Here is a 19,517-nt window from a genome sequence, read left to right as displayed (position 1 = left end):
AACACTAGCTCTTAAAGCAATAGTGTTCTAATACATGTAAGCATACATTGTTGGTTTGTTTTATATATTGCCAAACCCAATTACTTAAGTACACAGCACTATCACACTTGGCCAATAAAGAATTCTATTATATTCTGATCTGTTCTATTCTAACACCTACCCCTAAAAAGGGCAGGTATACATATGGGTTGTGGTCTGCCTGTCACTACAATAGCAAATCCACCGGATAGCCTTATCTTTGTTCAGAGTGTCTCTGGACTTCCTTATACCCATGCATGGTCAACAATTTCCATAATTCCCAGTTTTTGCCAGACTGCCACCTCCTCTTTGGGTTCCAGTGTTGGTTCTTTATAGCTTTCCCATAGGTCAGGGGTTGTCAAACTCAAGGCCTGTGGATCAGATCTGCTGTGGGCTATTGAGGATGGTGTGGGTTATTAAGAGTGTGTCTGCTTCCTGCCTTAAAACATATTTCTCCATGTCTCATCCAGGGAAATATAATACCCTTCCTTTTTAATATTTCCTAGAATATTTCATCGTTCCAGGAGATGGGTAGGTGCTAACTTCCTACAGCATATGGTGGAAAGAAAACAATCTTACACTTAACACCAAAAAAACTAAAGAACTGATAATTGACTTTAGGAGGAAGAAAGATGTATATTCACCATTGCACATAAATGGCGAGGAGGTGGAGAGGGTTGGTAGTTTCAAATTTCTGGGCACTTATACCTCAGAGGACCTCTCATGGACTATGAATGCTAATATGCTTGTGAAGAAGGCACAAATGAAGCTGTACTTCCTGAGAATGCTCAGGAAGATAAATTTATCTCAGCATCTACTGTTGTCCTACTATCACAGCACCATTGAGAGTATCCTGACATACGGCATTCTAGCTTGGTATGGGAGCAGCTCTGTAGTGAACAAAAAAGCTCTACAGAGAACTATTAAAACTGCCCAGAACATCATTGGGCTCCAGCTACCCGCCCTGGATGACATCTTCACATCTCGCTGTTCTAGGAAGGTGCATACCATTCTCAAAGACTCTTCTCATCCTGCTTACAATCTCTTTGAACTGTTGCCTTCTGGCAGAAGATACAGAACAACTAGAACTCGGACCACATGTTTCCTGAATAGTTTTTATCCCAGAGCTATACTCGCATTTAACAACGAACTAAAGGGTCACCATCAGTGAACTGTTGGACAATATTACTCGGTTTGTCATGTAGATGGTTGAGTGGTTCAGGGTGGGGAATTTGTAGTGGGTGGGACATTTTATTCTATTTTTTATTCTATTTTTAAATTTACCATTCTGATTTTATGTATGGTGGGACTGGTCTCTGGGTGTCACACGACTTTTGTTGCCAATGACAATTCGTTGTTTTGACAATGACAATAAAATAATAATAATAATAATAATAATAATAATAATAATAATTATTATTATTATTATTATTATCTACAAACCCAAAGACTTTCAGTTCCAGGATGATGGGATTAAGAACAGGACATAGCCCCTCTGGACATAACAGGATTAACTCACTATCTGTCAGGGTTTCCAAATGATTTCCGGGCCTGACACTTATCATTTAACAGAAGATACAGAGTTATATTGCACAATCCTCTCTAGCAATCCTCTGAAACGTATAAAAATCCATCTCCCCATCAAACCAATTGGTCATCTGCACCAGAACCAGAAATCCAGGTGGTTCTGTTCATCAATAAACCATCTTTCGGTTTAAAAAATATATATTTTTATTCATTTTCTTTAAACACACAAGACAAACAACATTTAACATTTAAAGGAGCTATCATTGCTCCGCTTGTCTTAGAAGTCTAACTAATACAAAAAAAGAAAATCTAACTATAGTCAGATCAATGCAGTAATACAATTTTTTATATTTGTACGCTCTTCTTTTAAATTTACCTGTGTTTCCATTTTTATGTTATAATTCATATAATTCATATAACTCAAATAAGTTCTCCTGTCTATAAAATATTGTTTTGATGATATAATTGAACTAATTAAAATCAATTAATTAAACAAATAGCAAAAAACCATTTAAAGTCAATATTTTAAAAAAACCTCTATCATACTGTTTTAATCTATTACTTTACATCTATTATAACAATATTTTATAATGATTAAAATCACTTATTCAATTTTAAAAATTACTCTTAGTACTCTACCATATATATATTCAATTTCATAAATTCAAATGATTTTAAATTCTTATATAATTTTTTTAAACTATTTTTTTAAATTCCACCATTTGTACACTTTATCCCATATTTTATAAAATTCTCTTTCTGCTTGATTATTCAAACCATCTTTCCAATCAGCTCCCATGTTTCCAGTGTCTCTCCTCCTAGCTTGGAACTGAATGAGATGGAGATATCTTCCAATACCAAGTACAGGTTGGGTTCCAAATGTAATGCAATTATTTCTTTTAAAGTAATTTATTGAACAGATTTGCACAAACACTTAAAATTCTTCAAAGTACTGTCCTTGGGCCTCTACACATTTTTTCCAGTGACTCTGCCATGACCGGTTCGCGCCCTGGAAGATGTCTTCAGGGACCTCTCACAAGATCTTCGTCACAGCTGATTGGATCTCTTCTATGGATGAAAAAAGGGTTCCTTTCAGGGCTGCCTTAATCTGAGGGAAGAAAAAGAAGTCTGCTGGGGCGACGTCAGGATTATAGGGGGAGTGGGGCAGCGTTGGCACCTGGTGTTTGGCCAGGAACTCGCGGACTCGTAGTGTATTGTGGCAAGGTGCGTTGACGTGATGGAGTTGCCAGGGAGCGGAGATGTCTTTTCTCGTCCTGATGACCCTTTTTCAGAGTCTTTCTAGCACATCCACATAGTAGGCAGCGTTAACTGTCTGTCCTTGAGGAACAAATTCCTTATGGACCACTCCTTTACTGTCGAAAAAGACAAGGAGCATTGTTTTCACTTTTGATTTGCTCATTCTTGCCTTTTGGGGCTTGGGGGACTGGTCAGTGTGCCACTCAGAGCTTTGGCGTTTTGTTTCTTGGTCGTATTAAAAAACCCAGATTTTATCACCAGTGATGACGTTGTCCAAACAATCAGGTTTAATTTCTACGGTTTGCAAAAGTTCACTTGAAATTTCTGATTCCATTTTTTTCGTGACACGGTCGCAGCGCAGAGGTTTACAATAACTGACGTCCTGCCGCTTCCACAGCTTGGAGAGCACTGAGACTGGTTTCGCGGCAAATCTTAGCACCCCCCCACCTACTCCCAAGTGTTTCGGTCCCACTCCGACCAATAGGAGCAGCGCAGGAAATTGAATTGCATTACTTTTGGAAGGCACCCTGTAACTCCTCTACCTGCTGAAAACTCAGTAAAATTCGTACCCATTTCTTAGGGTTTGTCTAAGCCCTATTTAGACCCTGTTAGATCTGCTGCGCTGATTGGGGAATTCTGGGAGTTGAAGTCCACTCATCAAGTCTGTCATCTGCACCTCTATAACTACAGTATCTGGTTTGGTTCTGTAACCCAACAAGACCAACAAAGACTTCAGAGGATAATTAGACCTGCAAAAAAAAAAAAAACCAATTGCTGCCAACTTGCCTTCCATTGAGGACCTGTATACTGCACGAGTCAAAGAGGTCTGTGAAAATATTTACTGACCCCTTACATCCTTTCATATGTATTGTATATTGGACAAAGAATAAATAAATAAAATAAATAAAAAATAAAAAATCCTGGACATAAACTGTTTCAACTCTTACCTTCAAAACGTCGCTACAGAGCACTGCACACCAAGACAACTAGACACAGACAGTTTTTCCCCAAACACCATCACTCTGCTAAACAAATAATTCCCTCAACACTGTCAAAGTTTTTACTAAGTCTGCACTACGATTACTAGTTTTTTCTCATCATTTCTATCACCCATTTCCTCCCACTCATGACTGTAACTTGTTGCTTGTATTCTTAAGGTTTTTATTAATATTGATTTTTTTCCTCATTGCTTGACTCCTATAATCATTAAGTGTTGTACCACGATTCTTGACAAATGTATCTTTTACTTTTATGTACACGAGAGCATATGCACCAAGACAAATCCCTTGTGTGTCCAATCACTCTTGATCAATAAAGAATTTTATCTTAAAGTGGGGTGTAAAATATACCGTGTTAATTATAACATACATTGAATTTTAGTGAGCTTAAATTGAATTTTGTGGGAGGGCTCCAATGGGTGGGTCCACAAATTTTTATAAATATCCGCCTTTAGTAATATATTTGGGAGTAATACCAACAGCATCAGAGGCATATTAACAGGCAAACATTATTTTTCCACTCTGTTTCAAATTCCTTGCTGCCCATTCGGGCGTCAGCCACGTGGTTGAATCACCAGCAGCGCTTCCGGGTTGATCGCACATTTTTTTTTAAAAAGGGGAAAAGAAACTGCGCAGGCGTCAAGCTAAGAGCCTTTCCCCCCCCCTTCCCTTTTCTTCCTTTCTTTCCCTCCTTCGAACCATAGAGAGGGCCTTTCCGGATGTAGCGCGTGCGCTATGGGTTTCCTCGCCCGGCTCCGCCTCCTCCCTCTTGACTCTCCCCGCCCACTCCTGCGTCTTTCATATAAAAGGCGGCCGGTTGACGTCAGCGTCCTCTTCCGCCCGCTCGGCCCCTGCCAACGAGACAGGGCACCCCGAGCCGCCGCCATTGTTGCCGGTCTTTTTTTCCCCCCCTTCTTTCCCTCCCCGCGCTCCTGCGGAGAATCCGAAGCCATCCGCCAACATGGTGAGCCATCCGAAACCGGGAGCGACTTGAGGCGAACCGCGGGGGCCTAGAGGCCTAGGGAGGCCTTGGATTAGGGCCGGGTTTGGAACGGATAGGCCCCGGGTCGGAGGCCTGCGGGGCCGGGGGGGGGGGTTAGGAAAGGCCGCGGCCTAGGAAGAGACCGCCGTCTGGAAGGGCCCCGGAAGAGGGTGAGGGGGAGCGACTCTGAAGTTAACGTGTTAGCCTACGGATCCCATGGAGAGCCGTCTGGATGGCTCCCCCCTCCTCCCCCCGGTTAGGCCGGGCTGAGAATGATGGGAGTTGTAGTCTCTGAAGAGAGAGCGCCTCCAATCCAATTTAAAAATAAGCCTAGTGTGTACGGTATGAAAAGCACCTTGAGACCCAATAGAATAGATTATACAGTATATGTATGTATATGGGGAAAAACGCCCTTTTCGCCTTGCTGAGGGCGACGGGAGTTGTAGTCCAGCATTTCTGGAGATCTGCCAATCAAAAATGCCGACTCTGGATACTGTTAAAGCATCTTGAGACCCAATTAGATTAAAAACAGCTTTTCGTGTGTTGGTGAGTGTGTGTGTGTGTTTGTATTACGTATATATATAACACATTCACTTATGAGGGAGATTCTTATATATATGTATGTATATGTATGATTATTGTGTGTGTGTGTGTGTGTGTATATAAATGTCACACGTTTTTGATGAATTTGAATATAAATATATATAAAATTGTGTGTGTAACATTTTTGCTGATATGTATATAATGTACATAATTCATTATCAGCAAAATATGTTACACACACACATAATATAAAATAAGAATACTGTACTGTATATATATATATACATACATACATACATGCAGGGAAAAATATATATAATGGCATAAATTTAACAAATTAAGCTCTCCTTTTGTCATCTGCCTTTTCAGCAGAAATATCTTATCCATATTAACTAATAGATGGTCACTACTGTTTATTTAAAAAATTCCTTTACTTTTGAAGCAGGAAGAAAACTGAACGCCCCAAAATTTTTGTTTCCCCTTCATTTTTTGGGGAATAAAAATTCCTATATCCCTGATAATATCAATTGAGCCCCAATATTGATGTTGAAACTCATTTAAGTGAGTTTGCCTCTTTTCAGGGACTTCCCTTGCCAGACCCCTTAAGAAGAATCCCTGGCATTTCTTAAGCGGTTATTTAAATTGGCTTCCCCATGGACTTCCGCTTGTCAGACGGTTGCGAAAGTGGATCGCCGGGACACCCCCCAAAGGCATTGTGACCCTCATAAATATGAGTCAAGGATATCAATTGGATAACCATCTGTTTGAAGTAGTGTAGGGTTTCCTGCCTAAGCAGGGGTTTGGACTAGAAGACCTTCAAGAGCCCTTCCAACTCTTCTTCTTCTTCTTCTTCTTCTTCTTCTTCTTCTTCTTCTTCTTCTTCTTCTTCTTCTTCTTCTTCTTCTTCTTCTTCTTCTTCTTCTTATTATTATTATTATTATTATTATTATTATTATTAGCCGAATTTTGATACTGCAACTGCAGGGCTATGCTTAAAAGGCTGTAAATGCAGAGAAAAACTGATGGTCAATCACTTTTTCCCAGGGATGTTGTCCCTTTGAAGGGGCCACTAAATAAACTGTTGGAAATTGAGAGGTTATCTGTCTATTGATTCCTTGGAAGGATTTCCTCTTAAATAAAATACTTGGGCCGGCTCCTGTGCAGGGCCTGGTTATAATCCTAAATTTAAAAAAAAGAAAGAAAGAAAAACTCTGACCTCATTGTGGGATGACTCAGATTTTTTTTTTTGGCTCCCCTCCTCCACAGAATCAAGACAGGAGAAAATAAAGGGGGTGATGTAACAGCCTTTACCAGCTTCCTGGAGATTATTAGGTTGGGGCTGTTTGCTGATAAACCAACTTTTTTCTTTAGATAAAAACTCTTTTGAGGAGGGGCTGGCTGGTTTGCCAGTTTGCCATTCATTTTCTCTGATTTTTTTTTAAAATTAACTTTATACAGCTTCTCTTCCGGCCACAGCATATCTCTTTTTTTTGCAAGGGGGGGGGGGAAGAAGAGGTGTTTGATTGTTGCTGTCTTAAGCTACGTGCCATTCAAGATGTCTGCGGGAGGAAGAGAGGGACATGATGTGGCAAAACAACAACAGTGGCCAGCAAAGGATTGGGGCCGGCTCTATCTGGTCCCTCCTTGCCGAAGGGAGGGGCGGCCTTCAGGGAGGGAGGTTGTGTTCTCTCCCCCCCATACACACACATTGGGGGCAGGTGGAGCAGGGCACGGAGGCATAGGGAGGGTGTCACCTGTATTGCGGGACCTGCGTCAGTTACTCTGCAGCTGTTGGGTGCTGTTAAAAAAGTGCTGACGTTAACCTGGAAAATATTTTCCTGCTTGTCTGCATCTCCTTAATGAAATCCAACCCGTTGTCCTGGTTCATTTCACTTCTGCCGGCCGGCCCTCCTTTCCTTCTCATCCTTCCTTCCCGCCTGCTCTATCCCTTCCAATCCATCCCTTCCTACCAACCCACCTACCTACCTATCTATCTATCTATCTATCTATCTATCCCTCTTTTCCTTCCACCCTGTTCTTTCTTCTCCATCTATCCTTCCTGCTCTGCCTCCCTTCCTTCCTTCTCATCCATCTATCCCTTGCTCCCTCACCTTCCTTCCTTCCCCATCTAACCCTCCCTCACTTCCTGCCCTCCATTCATCTATACCTACCTACCTACCTGCTCACTACCCATCCATCTATCCCTTCTTCCTCCCTTCCTGCCCTTCTTTTTCCATCTATCCCTCCTTATCCATCTATCCACCCCTCCTTATCTTGCCCTCCCTACTCTTCCTTCTCCATCTATTCCTCCCTTCTCCATCTATCCCTCTCCCCCTTCCTTCATCTATCCAGCTATCCTTTCACATCTATCTATCTGTTCCTCCTTCCTTTCTTCCTGCCCTTCTCCTCTATCCCCCCCCTTCCTGCCCTTCCTTCTCAGTCCTATCCAGCCTCACAGGATTGTTGTTGTTGTGGGGAAAACAGGAGGAAGGAAAGTTAAGTATGCTAGCCAGCTTGAATTAAACTTATGAACAATAAAGGCCTGGATAAAAAGCAGTCAATCAATAAATATATCTCATGGCTTGGGGCCTTGTAAGATAGAATACAAGAAAGCAAACCAATGTCCCAAAGAGAGGTTTCAAGAGGCAACTGGATTTTCTGGGGTTTTTTTTCTTTGAAGTCCTTTTGCTTCCCATTCAAGAAGCTTCTTCAGTTCTGACAGAATGGTGGGGAATGGAAGGATTTATATTCTTTGCAGTCATCTGGTTATTATCCTTCCTTTGCTCACCATCCAGCCAGAGCTGCTTGGATGAAAAGTGAAAGGCCTTCAAAGGAAAACCAGAAAGTCAGGTTGTCTCTTGGAAGAAAAAAAAGCACCTTTGGGATAATTGTGACCTGGATGAGGGAGAATCTCCTTAAAGCCAGCCATATGGTAGAATAACGTGGCACTTTGACAGACAAAATGCCCTCTGGAAGAATTGGCTTTGGCAGGGAAGGCAATAAGGGATCTCAAGGAGAGGACACCTTTCTAGACAGCTGATGATGTTCCCCCAAAATAAGGAGTCGCCTCGAGAAGGGCGGCATAGAAATCTTTAATAATAATAATAATAATAATAATATTGCTTCTTCATTGCTTATTTGACCTCTATGACAATCATTAAGTGTTGTACCACATGATTCTTGACAAATGTATATTTTATGTACGCTGAGAGCATATGCACCAAGACAAATTCCTTGTGTGTCCAATCATACTTGGCCAATAAAAAATTCTATTCTATTCTAATAATAATAATAATAATAATAATAATAATATGGAAACACCACGACATTGTTTTAAAACATTTCTGGCCACCTCAGGACTTTCTGGGCTTCTGTTGCTGACCATGGGGGTTGGGGGTTTTTTTGCTTCTCGCTTTCTGAATTTTGTTCTTCTGGTAGCATTTTAGGCTATGTGAATAGTCAGTGAAAAGGGTCCGGGTCCCCAGGAGGCAGGAAAAAAATAAATAATGTTAAATATAATGATAGTAGTCTTCCAATATTTGAGTGGCTGCCCAAAGAAGAGGGGCTCAACCTATTCTGCAAAGCACCAAGGGGACAGACAAGGACTAAGAATGGAAAATTTATCAAATAAAAGGAAAGTCAGTCTACAATTAAAGATTAATTTCCTAACCAAACAATCAGTGGAATGGCTTCCGTCCAGAAGTTGTGACTGCTCTTTAACACAGGAGATTTTTAAGGACAGCTGGAACCACCATTGGTCTGAGACGCTATAAGGCCATGATGGCGAACCCATGGCATGCGTGCCAGAGGTGGCCCACAGAGCCTTCTCTGCGGGCACCTGCACCATAGCTCCAGGTCAGATCTCCGTGGCATTTCTTTTGTGAGCTGCTGTTTCCTCTGCAAACAACGAAACGGAAGCTCACGAAAGAAGAAAAAAAATCTCACCTCTTTTGCCCTGGTGATGTTGGGATGCCTTACTGGCCAGCTGGTCTTTGGGCCTCTACTACACATGTCTGCACGTGTGTGTGTTCATGCACCTTTCAGTTTGGGCACGTGTGTGTAGAGTTTGCCATCCCTGATACAGGGTCCTCCTGCCTGAACAGGGGGTTGGACTAGAAGACCTCTGAACTCCCTTCCGACTCTTGTTATTCTGTTGTGGGGTTTCAGAAGAAAACTGGCAGCTTGTTGGTCTAACAACAAGGTGTGCAGCAAACCTGGAAAACAGGGAAATCAAGGAATTACCAGGGAAATTGGCGGTTCGGGAAATATCAGAATTATCAGGGAAATCATGAAAATAATAGAAGAAATAAGAGGGAAAAGCCAAACTGTATTACAATGTTTAAAAGTCAGAGGAAAATCATGTTTTAAAAAAAGGATCGCGCTGCCTGGCAGAGTCAAGCAAAAACGAGCATAACTGAGACAACTTGCTTCCTCACCTAGTGATATTTCTCCATGGCTTAGCCATTTGGTATGATGTCATCTACGACCGCGCCTTAACTAGATCACAAGTTACAGGGAAATGTCAGGGAATTTCAAAATGCTTCCCCCCTGGACACCCTGAGGTCACCTCCTTTCTCCTGTTTTTTTCCAGGTGAACTTCACAGTAGACCAGATCCGGGCCATCATGGATAAAAAGGCCAACATCCGGAACATGTCGGTGATTGCCCACGTGGATCATGGGAAATCCACCCTGACCGACTCGCTGGTGTGCAAAGCTGGGATCATCGCCTCGTCCCGTGCCGGGGAGACCCGTTTCACCGACACAAGAAAAGACGAGCAAGAGAGATGCATCACCATCAAGTCGACGTAGGTCCCTTGGGTGAATCTTTTGGGGCAGGTGGGTGGGGTGAGAGAGGAGAGGCTAGGTTGGGTGCCTTACAGCCATTCGTTTGGTGACTGCTCAAAAGTTACGACAGCACTGAGAGGACAAAAAGGAACTTCTATGCAACCTTTGCAACATCCCCATGGTTGCATGATCAAAATTCAGACTGCGAAAAAGAAAATAAAAGAAAATAAAAATGTGAATAACGATAAAATTATTCAAAATATTAAACTTAGAAAAATCAAATTGTTATTAAGAGGAAATATTACTATATTATAAGGCACTATTATACCATTGAGAAAATGAAACAATCTCATAAAAATGGATATATCAACAGAAAAATTAACAAGATGTATGTGTAACAACTAATAAAGGGAAAATATTGCTATAAATGAATGAGCTGCAAACCAATTATACAGTGTTCCCTCACTTTTCGCGGGGATGCGTTCCGAGACCGCCCACGAAAGTTGAATTTCCGCGAAGTAGAGATGCGGAAGTAAATACACTATTTTTGGCTATGAACAGTATCACAAGCCTCCCCTTAACACTTTAAACACCTAAATCACGATTTCCCATTCCGTTAGCAACCATTTAGATTATTACTCACCATGTTTATTTATTAAAGTTTATTAAAAAAATATTTATTAAAGGTGGACGAATGTTTGGCGATGACATATGACGTCATCGGGCAGAAAAAACCATGGTATAGGGGGAAAAAACGCAAAGTATTTTTTAATTAATATTTTTGAAAAACCGTGGTATAGACTTTTTGCGAAGTTTGAACCCACAAAAATTGAGGGAACACTGTACTGCCATTTAGCAGGTGTAAATACTAAGCTATGATACCAAACAATCCATGTATAAAGCATAATGCTTTATTTTTGTTATATGTTATCATCTCTTTTTTTACTATATGTATATACAAAATGCTGTACTGTTATTTTGTCTTTTCTTTTTCTTTTCTTTTAATGTAAATAATAAAGTATTTTTTTAAAAAACAAACAAAATTCAGACCGTTGGCAACTGGTTCTGATTTATGACAGTGGTCCCCTTTTACGACCTCCTGACAAGCGAAGTCAATGGGGAAGCCAAATTCACTTAACCGGGTTACTATCATGTTTCTCCGAAAATAAGAGCCTGCCTTTTTTTTGAACCCTGAAATAAGTGCTTGGCCTTATTGCCATGCACTCAAAAGCCCGATTGGGTATCCAGCAAATCTGGTAAACCAGGGAATTATCAGGGAAATTGGCGGTTTGGGATATATCTGAATTTGTGAAAAAAACAGAATAAATTAGGGGGGGGGAAACAAACTGTATTAAAATGTTTAAAAGTCAGGGGAAAATCATGTAAAACCCCCCACAGATCCCGCTGCCTGGAAGAGTCAAGCAAAAATGAGCATAACTGTGGCTACCAATATTTCTCCACGGTTCAGCTGTTTGGTATGACGTCATCTATGATTGCGCTTTAACTAGATCACAAGTTACAGGGAAATATCAGGGAATTTCAAAATGCTTCCCTCCTGGACACCCTGTATGAGGGGATGTCTTATTTGGGGGGAAACACAGTAGGTAGATGCTGTACATAGACATAACATCTCACTGTCAACTTTATATATGTTCCCCTTCTTTTCCCAGTATTTTTTGCCATTAAACCCAAAAGAAAAGTTTTTGGTTCTATCTTTATATTCCCTTTGATGTATCTGGAATGTCTTTAAACCTTTTTCTTGCGTCTTCCCCCAGGGCCATTTCCCTCTTCTACGAGCTTTCAGAGAACGACTTGGCCTTCATCAAGCAAAGCAAAGATGGCTGCGGGTTCTTGATCAACCTGATCGATTCCCCTGGCCACGTGGATTTTTCTTCAGAAGTTACAGCTGCTCTACGGGTCACCGACGGTGCCTTGGTTGTTGTGGATTGTGTTTCTGGTAAGAAACTGGGGCTCCACTCCCCCTTGAGCTTTGCTGTTGTGTGTTTGCCCAGTGGACAGTGCTAAGGATATAGAACAGGGGTAGCCAACCTTGGCAAGATTAAGACTTGTGGACATCCAACTCCCAGAATTCTAAGTACCCACTTTAAGACCTGTGGGCTTCAACTCCAGAAGACATTTAAGACTTGTGGCCTTCAGCTCCCAGAATTCCAAATTCCCACTTTGTGGACTTTAAGGTTTCTGGATTTCACTCCACAAGACTTTGAGAGTTGTGGACTTCCAACTCCCAGAATTTTATTTATTTATTTATTTATTAGATTTGTATGCCGCCCCTCTCCGAAGACTCGGGGCGGCTAACAACAATAAAGAAAACAATGTAACAAATCTAATATTAAAAAATAGTCTAAAAAACCCCAATTTAAGAAACCAATCATACAAACAAGCATACCATGTATAAATTCTATAAGCCTAGGGGGAAGGGGAAAAATTTCAATTCCCCCTTGCCTGACGACAGGTGGGTTTTAAGGAGCTTGCAAAAGGCAAGGAGGGTGGGGGCAACTCTGATATCTGGGAGGAACTGGTTCCAGAGGGTCAGGGCCGCCACAGAGAAGGCTCTTCTCCTGGGTCCCGCCAAATGACATTGTTTAGTCGACGGGACCCGGAGAAGGCCAACTCTGTGGGACCTGACCGGTCGCTGGGATTCGTGCGGCAGAAGGCGGTCCCGGAGATATTCTGGTCCGATGCCATGAAGGGCTTTATAGGTCCTAACCAACACTTTGAATTGTGACCGGAAATTGATCGGCAACCAATGCAGACTGCGGAGTGTTGGAGTAACATGGGCATAACTTGGGAAGCCCATGGTTGCTCTCGCAGCTGCATTCTGCACGGTCTGAAGTTTCCGAACACTTTTCAAAGGTAGCCTTTGAAAATTCAAAGGTAGAATTCTAAGGTACCCACTTTTAGATAGGATTTTAACTTACTGCATTTGTGTAGCGTTTGCCAATTGCACAATATCAGATAGAACAGCACTACAGAGAGTAAACATCATTGCCAAGAGGGTCATTTTGGTGCCCTCTCCCCTCTTTGGAAGAGCTTTAAAGCCGCCGCTGCCTTAAGAAAGTTCAAAACATTCTTACAGATCCATCTCATTTTGGGCACTCTTTTTTTTTTTAACTATTACCATCTGGCAGACAGTACAGGATAATAAAAACAAGGACAAATAGGCTGTAAAACAGCTCTTATCCCACACTTGCAACTATATTGAGTTCTATGGTATAGTGCAAGGGTAGGCAAAGTTGGCTCTTCTATGACTTGTGGACTTCAACTCCCAGAAATCCTGAGCCAGTCATGCTAGCTTCAGGAATTCTGGGAGTTGAAGTCCACGCGTCATAGAATAGCTAACTTTATTTATTTATTTATTTATTTATTCATTCAATCAATCAATTTTTATGCTGCCCTTCTCCTTAGACTCAGGGCAGCTTACAACATGTTAGCAATAGCACTTTTTTAACAGAGCTAGGCTATTGCCCCCACAATCCGGGTCCTCATTTGGACCCACCTTGGAAGGATGGAAGGATGAGTCAACCTTGAGCCGGTGGTGAGATTTGAACCGCTGACCTTCAGATATACAAGTCAGCTTTAGTGGCCTGCAGTACAGCACTCTAACTTTGCCTACCCCTGGTATAGTGCAATACTGGATTTTCAATTTTAATTATACAGATTGTAAAGGATGTATGTGTTTTTATTTTTGTAATTATAATGTACACTGAAGACTGCATTTAATTTCATTTTACCATGTGCAATGACAATAAATTAAATTAAACTAAACTAAATTAATACCTGTGGACTTCTTCAACTCCACAAGACTTCTGGACTTCAGCTCCCAGAATTCTAAGTTCCCACCTTAAGGCCTGTGGAGTTCAACACCAAGAATTCTGGGAGTTGAAGTCCACGGGCCTTAAAGCTGCTCAGTTTTAACACCCCTAATGTAGAATGTTCCTATTCTCTGTATGGCTCTACTAAACCTGTTGGAAGTGGACAACCCTTAGGGAAGACAAGCTGAGCTTCCTTTCCTTCCTCTCCAGGGGTGTGTGTCCAGACAGAGACTGTCCTGCGCCAGGCTATCGCTGAAAGGATCAAGCCCGTTCTGATGATGAACAAGATGGACCGGGCCCTGCTGGAGCTGCAACTGCGTCCTGAGGAGCTCTACCAGACCTTCCAGCGCATTGTGGAGAACGTCAACGTCATCATCTCCACCTACGGGGAAGGCGAGACCGGCCCCATGGGCAACATCATGGTAAGGGTAGCGACGCTCTGAAAAAAAGAAAAATCTGAAGGGACAGGTTGATATTGGAAGGCAGCGCAAGCTTTTTCTTTACCTAGATCAGAGGTGATAGTCTGGAGGAAAGAAGGGAAACGGGGGACATGATCGAAACATTTAAATAGGTTAAAAAAGGGTTAAATAAGGTTCGGGAGGGAAGTGTTTTTAATAGGAAAGTGAACACAAGAACAAGGGGGCAAAGATCAGAAGCAACATGAGAAAATATTATTTTACTGAAAGAGTAGTAGATGCTTGGAACAAACGTCCAGCAGACGTGGTTGGTAAATCCACAGTAACTGAATTTAAACATGCCCAGGATAAACATAGATCCATCCTAAGATAAAATACAGGAAATAGCATAAGGGCAGACTAGATGGACCATGAGGTCTTTTTCTGCCGTCAGTCTTCTATGTGATAGGGGATTGTGGCCCCTTTATGACTTATGGACTTCAACTCCCAGAATTCCTCAGCCAACATGAGGGAAACTATGGCCCCTTTATGACTTATGGACTTCAACCCCCAGAATTCCTCAGCCAACATGAGGGAAACTATGGCCCCTTTGTGGCTTATGGACTTTATGACTGGTTCAGGAATTCTGGGAGTTGAAGTCCACAAGTCATAAAAGGGCCATTGTTCCCCATCCCTGCCCTAAATTAGAACGCTTACAAGGGGCATCGTGTACTTAGCTGGCAGAAGAGATGTTTGGCTTTGTGCGCATCAGTTGCAACTTTTATCCCAGTCTATCTGGAGGTCATTTGGTGTGAACATGTTTAGAGTTGTTCCACTTATTCAACAAGGAATTCCTACAGGTAGTCCTCAACTTGCGACAGGTTGCTTAGCAACTGCTCAGACTTACGATGACCCCCTGAAATGGTGGTGGCAGCCCAGTTCCAAAGTTTCAACTGTGGTCTCAACTGCCTCACTAACTTAACCTTTCCTCTTAGAGAATAGCAAGGAAATAATGAAATAAAGGAGAGTATTTGTTGCATAGAGTTGAGATGGGGGACTGATGGTGTTACCTAGTTGGGTGATGAAACGTCTGCAACAAAACAACCAAGCTCTGAGAGCACCAAGGACCCTTCCAATTGTGCTGTTTTAAGGAATACGCCAGCGACTCAGATAGATTAAATTCTCTTGCCTATCTTTCCTAGATCGATCCCGTTCTTGGCACAGTCGGGTTTGGCTCCGGCCTGCACGGCTGGGCTTTCACGCTGAAGCAGTTTGCCGAGATGTACGTGGCCAAGTTCGCAGCCAAAGGCGAAGGGCAGCTGAACGCCGCTGACCGTGCCAAAAAGGTGGAGGACATGATGAAGAAACTCTGGGGCGACAGGTGCGTCATTGAGGATTGTTCAAATTAGGGTCTCCACGTCACGTGGCCAGAAGACTAATTGTTGACCAGCTGCAGGAGAAGAGAAGGCACACATTTGACATCAAGTCCCAAAGGGTTTTTTTTCAAGGGGCAAGTGGCCTTTCTGTTTTTTCTTAAAGACGTTTTGCTTCTCATCCAAGAAATTCCTTGAGCTCTGACTGGATGGAGAAGAATAGAAGGATTTATACTCCTTGCACACAGCTGGTCACTTGCATTCTTTTGAGGCAGTACTTTACGACCTGGGGGTTGGGACCCCTTTGTGGGTCAAAGGACTATTTCACAAGGGTCGCCTAAGAGCATGGGGAAAGACAAATGTCCCATGGTGTTATTATTATTATTTATTAGATTTGTATGCCGCCCCTCTCCGAAGACTTGGGGCGGCTCACAACAATGATAGAAACAATATAACAGTGAAACAAATCTAATATTAAAAATAAAACATATATAATATAAAACCCCAGCAATTAAAACCATGCAACACATACATACCAAACATAAAATATAAAAGCCTGGAGGAGGATGTCTCAGTTTCCCCATGCCTGGCGATATAGGTGGGTCTTGAGTAATTTGCAAAAGACGAGGGTGGGGGCCATTCTAATCTCTGGGGGGAGTTGATTCCAGAGGGCCGGGAAGTAACGCTTCTATTTAGGAAGTAAAGCTTCTATTCTGGCACCTTGGAACATATTTTTACAATCCGACCAATCAGACATTTACAGTGGGTGTGTCCCTCTGACGTTCCTACCAATCAGCTTAAAGGTCTCTTGAGAGAATTGGCGCTAGACTTATGGTTGGGGGTCACCACAACATGAGGAACTGTATTAACCCTGCTGTTCTCGCATTTACTGTACACTTTTGATCGGAGTAAAAAAAAGGTTGGTTTTAGCTACTGGAAGTGGTTTTTTGAATACTTTTTTTCACTAGTATACTAATTTGAACATTTCTGAACACAAGTAAATGAAAAATGAAATGAAAAAAATTAATGCTTACAAGTGTTCCTTTGACTTTTGTGGGGGATACGTTCCAGGACCGCCCGCGAAAGTCAAATTTCTACGAAGCAGAGATGCTCCCTTTCTTTCCTTCCTCCCTCTCTCTCCCTCCTCCATTCCTGGTTTTACTTACCCCCAGAACCCACAGGGGCAACGGGGCGGCAAGCAGGGGGATTTGCTGCGCTCTCTGCGGCCGGTGGCAGTAAGGCTCGGCTTCAATTGGAGCGTACCAATGCTCCGAGAATTAAAGGGGTGGGATCGGAAGGCTGGGGCGGAAATGGAGCTTTTATTTAAAGAAGCAGGACGTGGAGGGGGGTTAAAAATCCTTGTTTTAAAAACACTCGTACAACCCAAACAAACCATACATAAAACGGAGGGGCCGAGGGGAATCAATTTCCCCATGCCTGGCGGCAAAGGTGGGTTTTTATTATTTTTATTTTATTTATTTTATTACTTAGATTTGTATGCCGCCCCTCTCCGAAGACTCGGGGCGGCTCACAGTTTGCTAAAGGCAAGGAGTGAGGGGGCAGTCCTAATCTCCTGGGGGGAGTTGATTCCAGATGGTCGGGGTCGCCACAGAGAAGGCTCCTCCCCTGGGTCCCACCAGACGGCATTGTTTTGTCGACGGGACCCGGAGAAGGCCAATGGAGAGGGGCGGCATACAAATATAATAAATAATAATAAATAATAACTCTGTGGGACATAACCGGTCACACAGAGCTTAAATGCCCCTTCCCCTCTTTTGAAGAGTTTTATAGCTCCCGCTGCCTTAAGAAAGTTGAAAAACAGCCTCTATCCCACAGCAGCAACTATATTGAATTCTATGGCATAGTGCAATATTAATGCAATATCAGGGTTTTCAGTTCAATTGTATTGAATGTGAAGGTTGTGTGTTTTTTAGATGTGTAATGTACAGATGACTTAAAATGGGGGAGTTTTGACAAAACATAAACTTTCTGTCTCCCCCCCCCCCCCTCTCCTTTCCCGCAGGTATTTTGACCCAGCGACTGGCAAGTTCAGCAAGTCTGCAAACGGCCCAGATGGAAAGAAACTGCCAAGGACTTTCTCCCAGCTGATCCTAGACCCCATTTTCAAGGTAGCACCCCCTCTCCCTCCCGTAGTTTGCTTGGCCAACCCCAAACCGGACCCATTATGAGGTGCCTACCTCTACTTCCTGTGCGTGATGATGAAAAATTTTCTTCACTTTGACCTGACGTTTTTAATGCTTGAAGAAAGTTTTGCAGTATCTGATGCAAAGTAGTACAAGTCTAGATAAAGTTACCCAAGTGATGATGCAAATGTCTCTCTGGGTTGAATTGAGCCCTTTGGAGACTCCCAAGGGGTGGAGGGGCATCCTTGTAGTTAATTACAGTAATACCTTGTCTTACGAACTTAATTGGTTCCGGGAGGAGGTTCGTAAGGTGAAATGTTCGTAAGATGAAACAATGTTTCCCATAGGAATCTATGGAAAAGCCAATAATGCGTGCAAGTCCATTAGGAAAATCCAAAACATTAAAGCTTTAAAAAAAAAAGCGGGGGGGGGGCCAGACTAAGCTGAGGCAAACGGAGTGGGGGGGAGGGACAGCAAGACGAAAAGAGCCTTTCTTGAGCTCCATGGGTCTTTCCCTCCTGTTTTTGCCCACCCCATTCTGCTCATTTCTCCCACACCTTTCTCCTCTCTTGAGCTCCATGAGTCTTCCCCATGCAGTTTGGAAGGGGGGAATTTGTCGCTGGGATTCAAAGCAGCGCTGGCAAAAATGAAGGGAATCGAGGAGCCTTGGGGAAATCCCGGCGGCTGCTCGGGTTCGTAAGGTGAAAATAGTTCAGAATAAGAGGCAAAAAAATCTTAAACACTGGGTTCGTATCATGAAAAGTTCGTATGAAGAGGGGTTCGTAAGACGAGGTATCGCTGTACTTTGATATTTAAATTTATTTAACACAACCGAGGCATTGCTTCTCTGCAAAATTGTCATTTATTTCATTCAGCTCGGCCCCTGATTGGCTGTTTCTGGGTTGCTCTAATCCAGGGGTGTCAAACATAAGGCCCGGGGGCTGCATCCGACCCACAGGGTGCTTTGATCTGGCTTGCGGGGCTGACCTAGAAACAGGGAAGGACCAGACCCCCCCAGTGCTACTGAGGCCTCACCCTGCCTCGGTATAAAAGGCAGGGGGGCAGAGATGAATAGATGGCAGACAATTACGGTATTTTTGGAGTGTAAGACACCTTTTCCCTCCCTAAAAGAGGCTGAAAATTAGGGTGAGTGTAGTCAGTCAAAATTACTCTGAATGTAGCTTTTTTCGAAGCTTTTTCCCCCCAGCACAAACCAGCTCTTAACTGGCTTGCAGGCTACTTCATTATTACTCTTCGAAGAATGTTTTTCCAGCCCTAAGTCTTTGCAGGCTTTTTTTCATTGCTCTACTTGCTCAGAATAAGTGAGCTTATTCTCACTTAACTAGATTCTAATGATGTTAGCCCTAACCAGGTGCTAACGATGTTCCCAGCTCTTACCTGCTTGCAAGCTTAATAAAGACTTAATGAACTCAATCTGTGTAGTCTGGAGGACAGAAGGAAAAGGGGGGACATGATCGAAACATTTAAATATGTTAAAGGGTTAAATAAGGTCCAGGAGGGAAGTGTTTTCAATAGGAAAGTGAACCCAAGAACAAGGGGACACAATCTGAAGTTAGTTGGGGGAAACATCAAAAGCAACATGAGAAAATATTATTTGACTGAAAGAGTAGTAGATCCTTGGAACAAACTTCCAGCAGACG

At 42.6% G+C, this 19,517-nt stretch overlaps 1 protein-coding gene across 1 annotated transcript in view; it reads left to right on the top strand.

Moving 5' to 3' along the window:
- Nucleotides 1-4,606: 4,606 nt before the first annotated feature.
- The window catches only part of EEF2 (eukaryotic translation elongation factor 2), a 29,066-nt gene continuing 14,155 nt past the window's right edge, over nt 4,607-19,517 (top strand). Inside the window, exons 1-6 of the mRNA XM_070743997.1 lie at nt 4,607-4,764; nt 9,917-10,131; nt 11,887-12,068; nt 14,155-14,366; nt 15,542-15,720; nt 17,736-17,841. Coding sequence (XP_070600098.1) covers nt 4,762-4,764; nt 9,917-10,131; nt 11,887-12,068; nt 14,155-14,366; nt 15,542-15,720; nt 17,736-17,841 — 897 coding nt within the window. The 5' untranslated portion in view covers nt 4,607-4,761. The remainder of the gene's footprint in view (nt 4,765-9,916; nt 10,132-11,886; nt 12,069-14,154; nt 14,367-15,541; nt 15,721-17,735; nt 17,842-19,517) is intronic.

Source organism: Erythrolamprus reginae, chromosome 1, assembly GCF_031021105.1.
Source record: "Erythrolamprus reginae isolate rEryReg1 chromosome 1, rEryReg1.hap1, whole genome shotgun sequence".
Lineage (NCBI taxonomy): Eukaryota > Metazoa > Chordata > Lepidosauria > Squamata > Dipsadidae > Erythrolamprus > Erythrolamprus reginae.
Note: the sequence above shows the minus strand (reverse complement) of the source record. Positions and strands in the feature narration are given on the sequence as shown.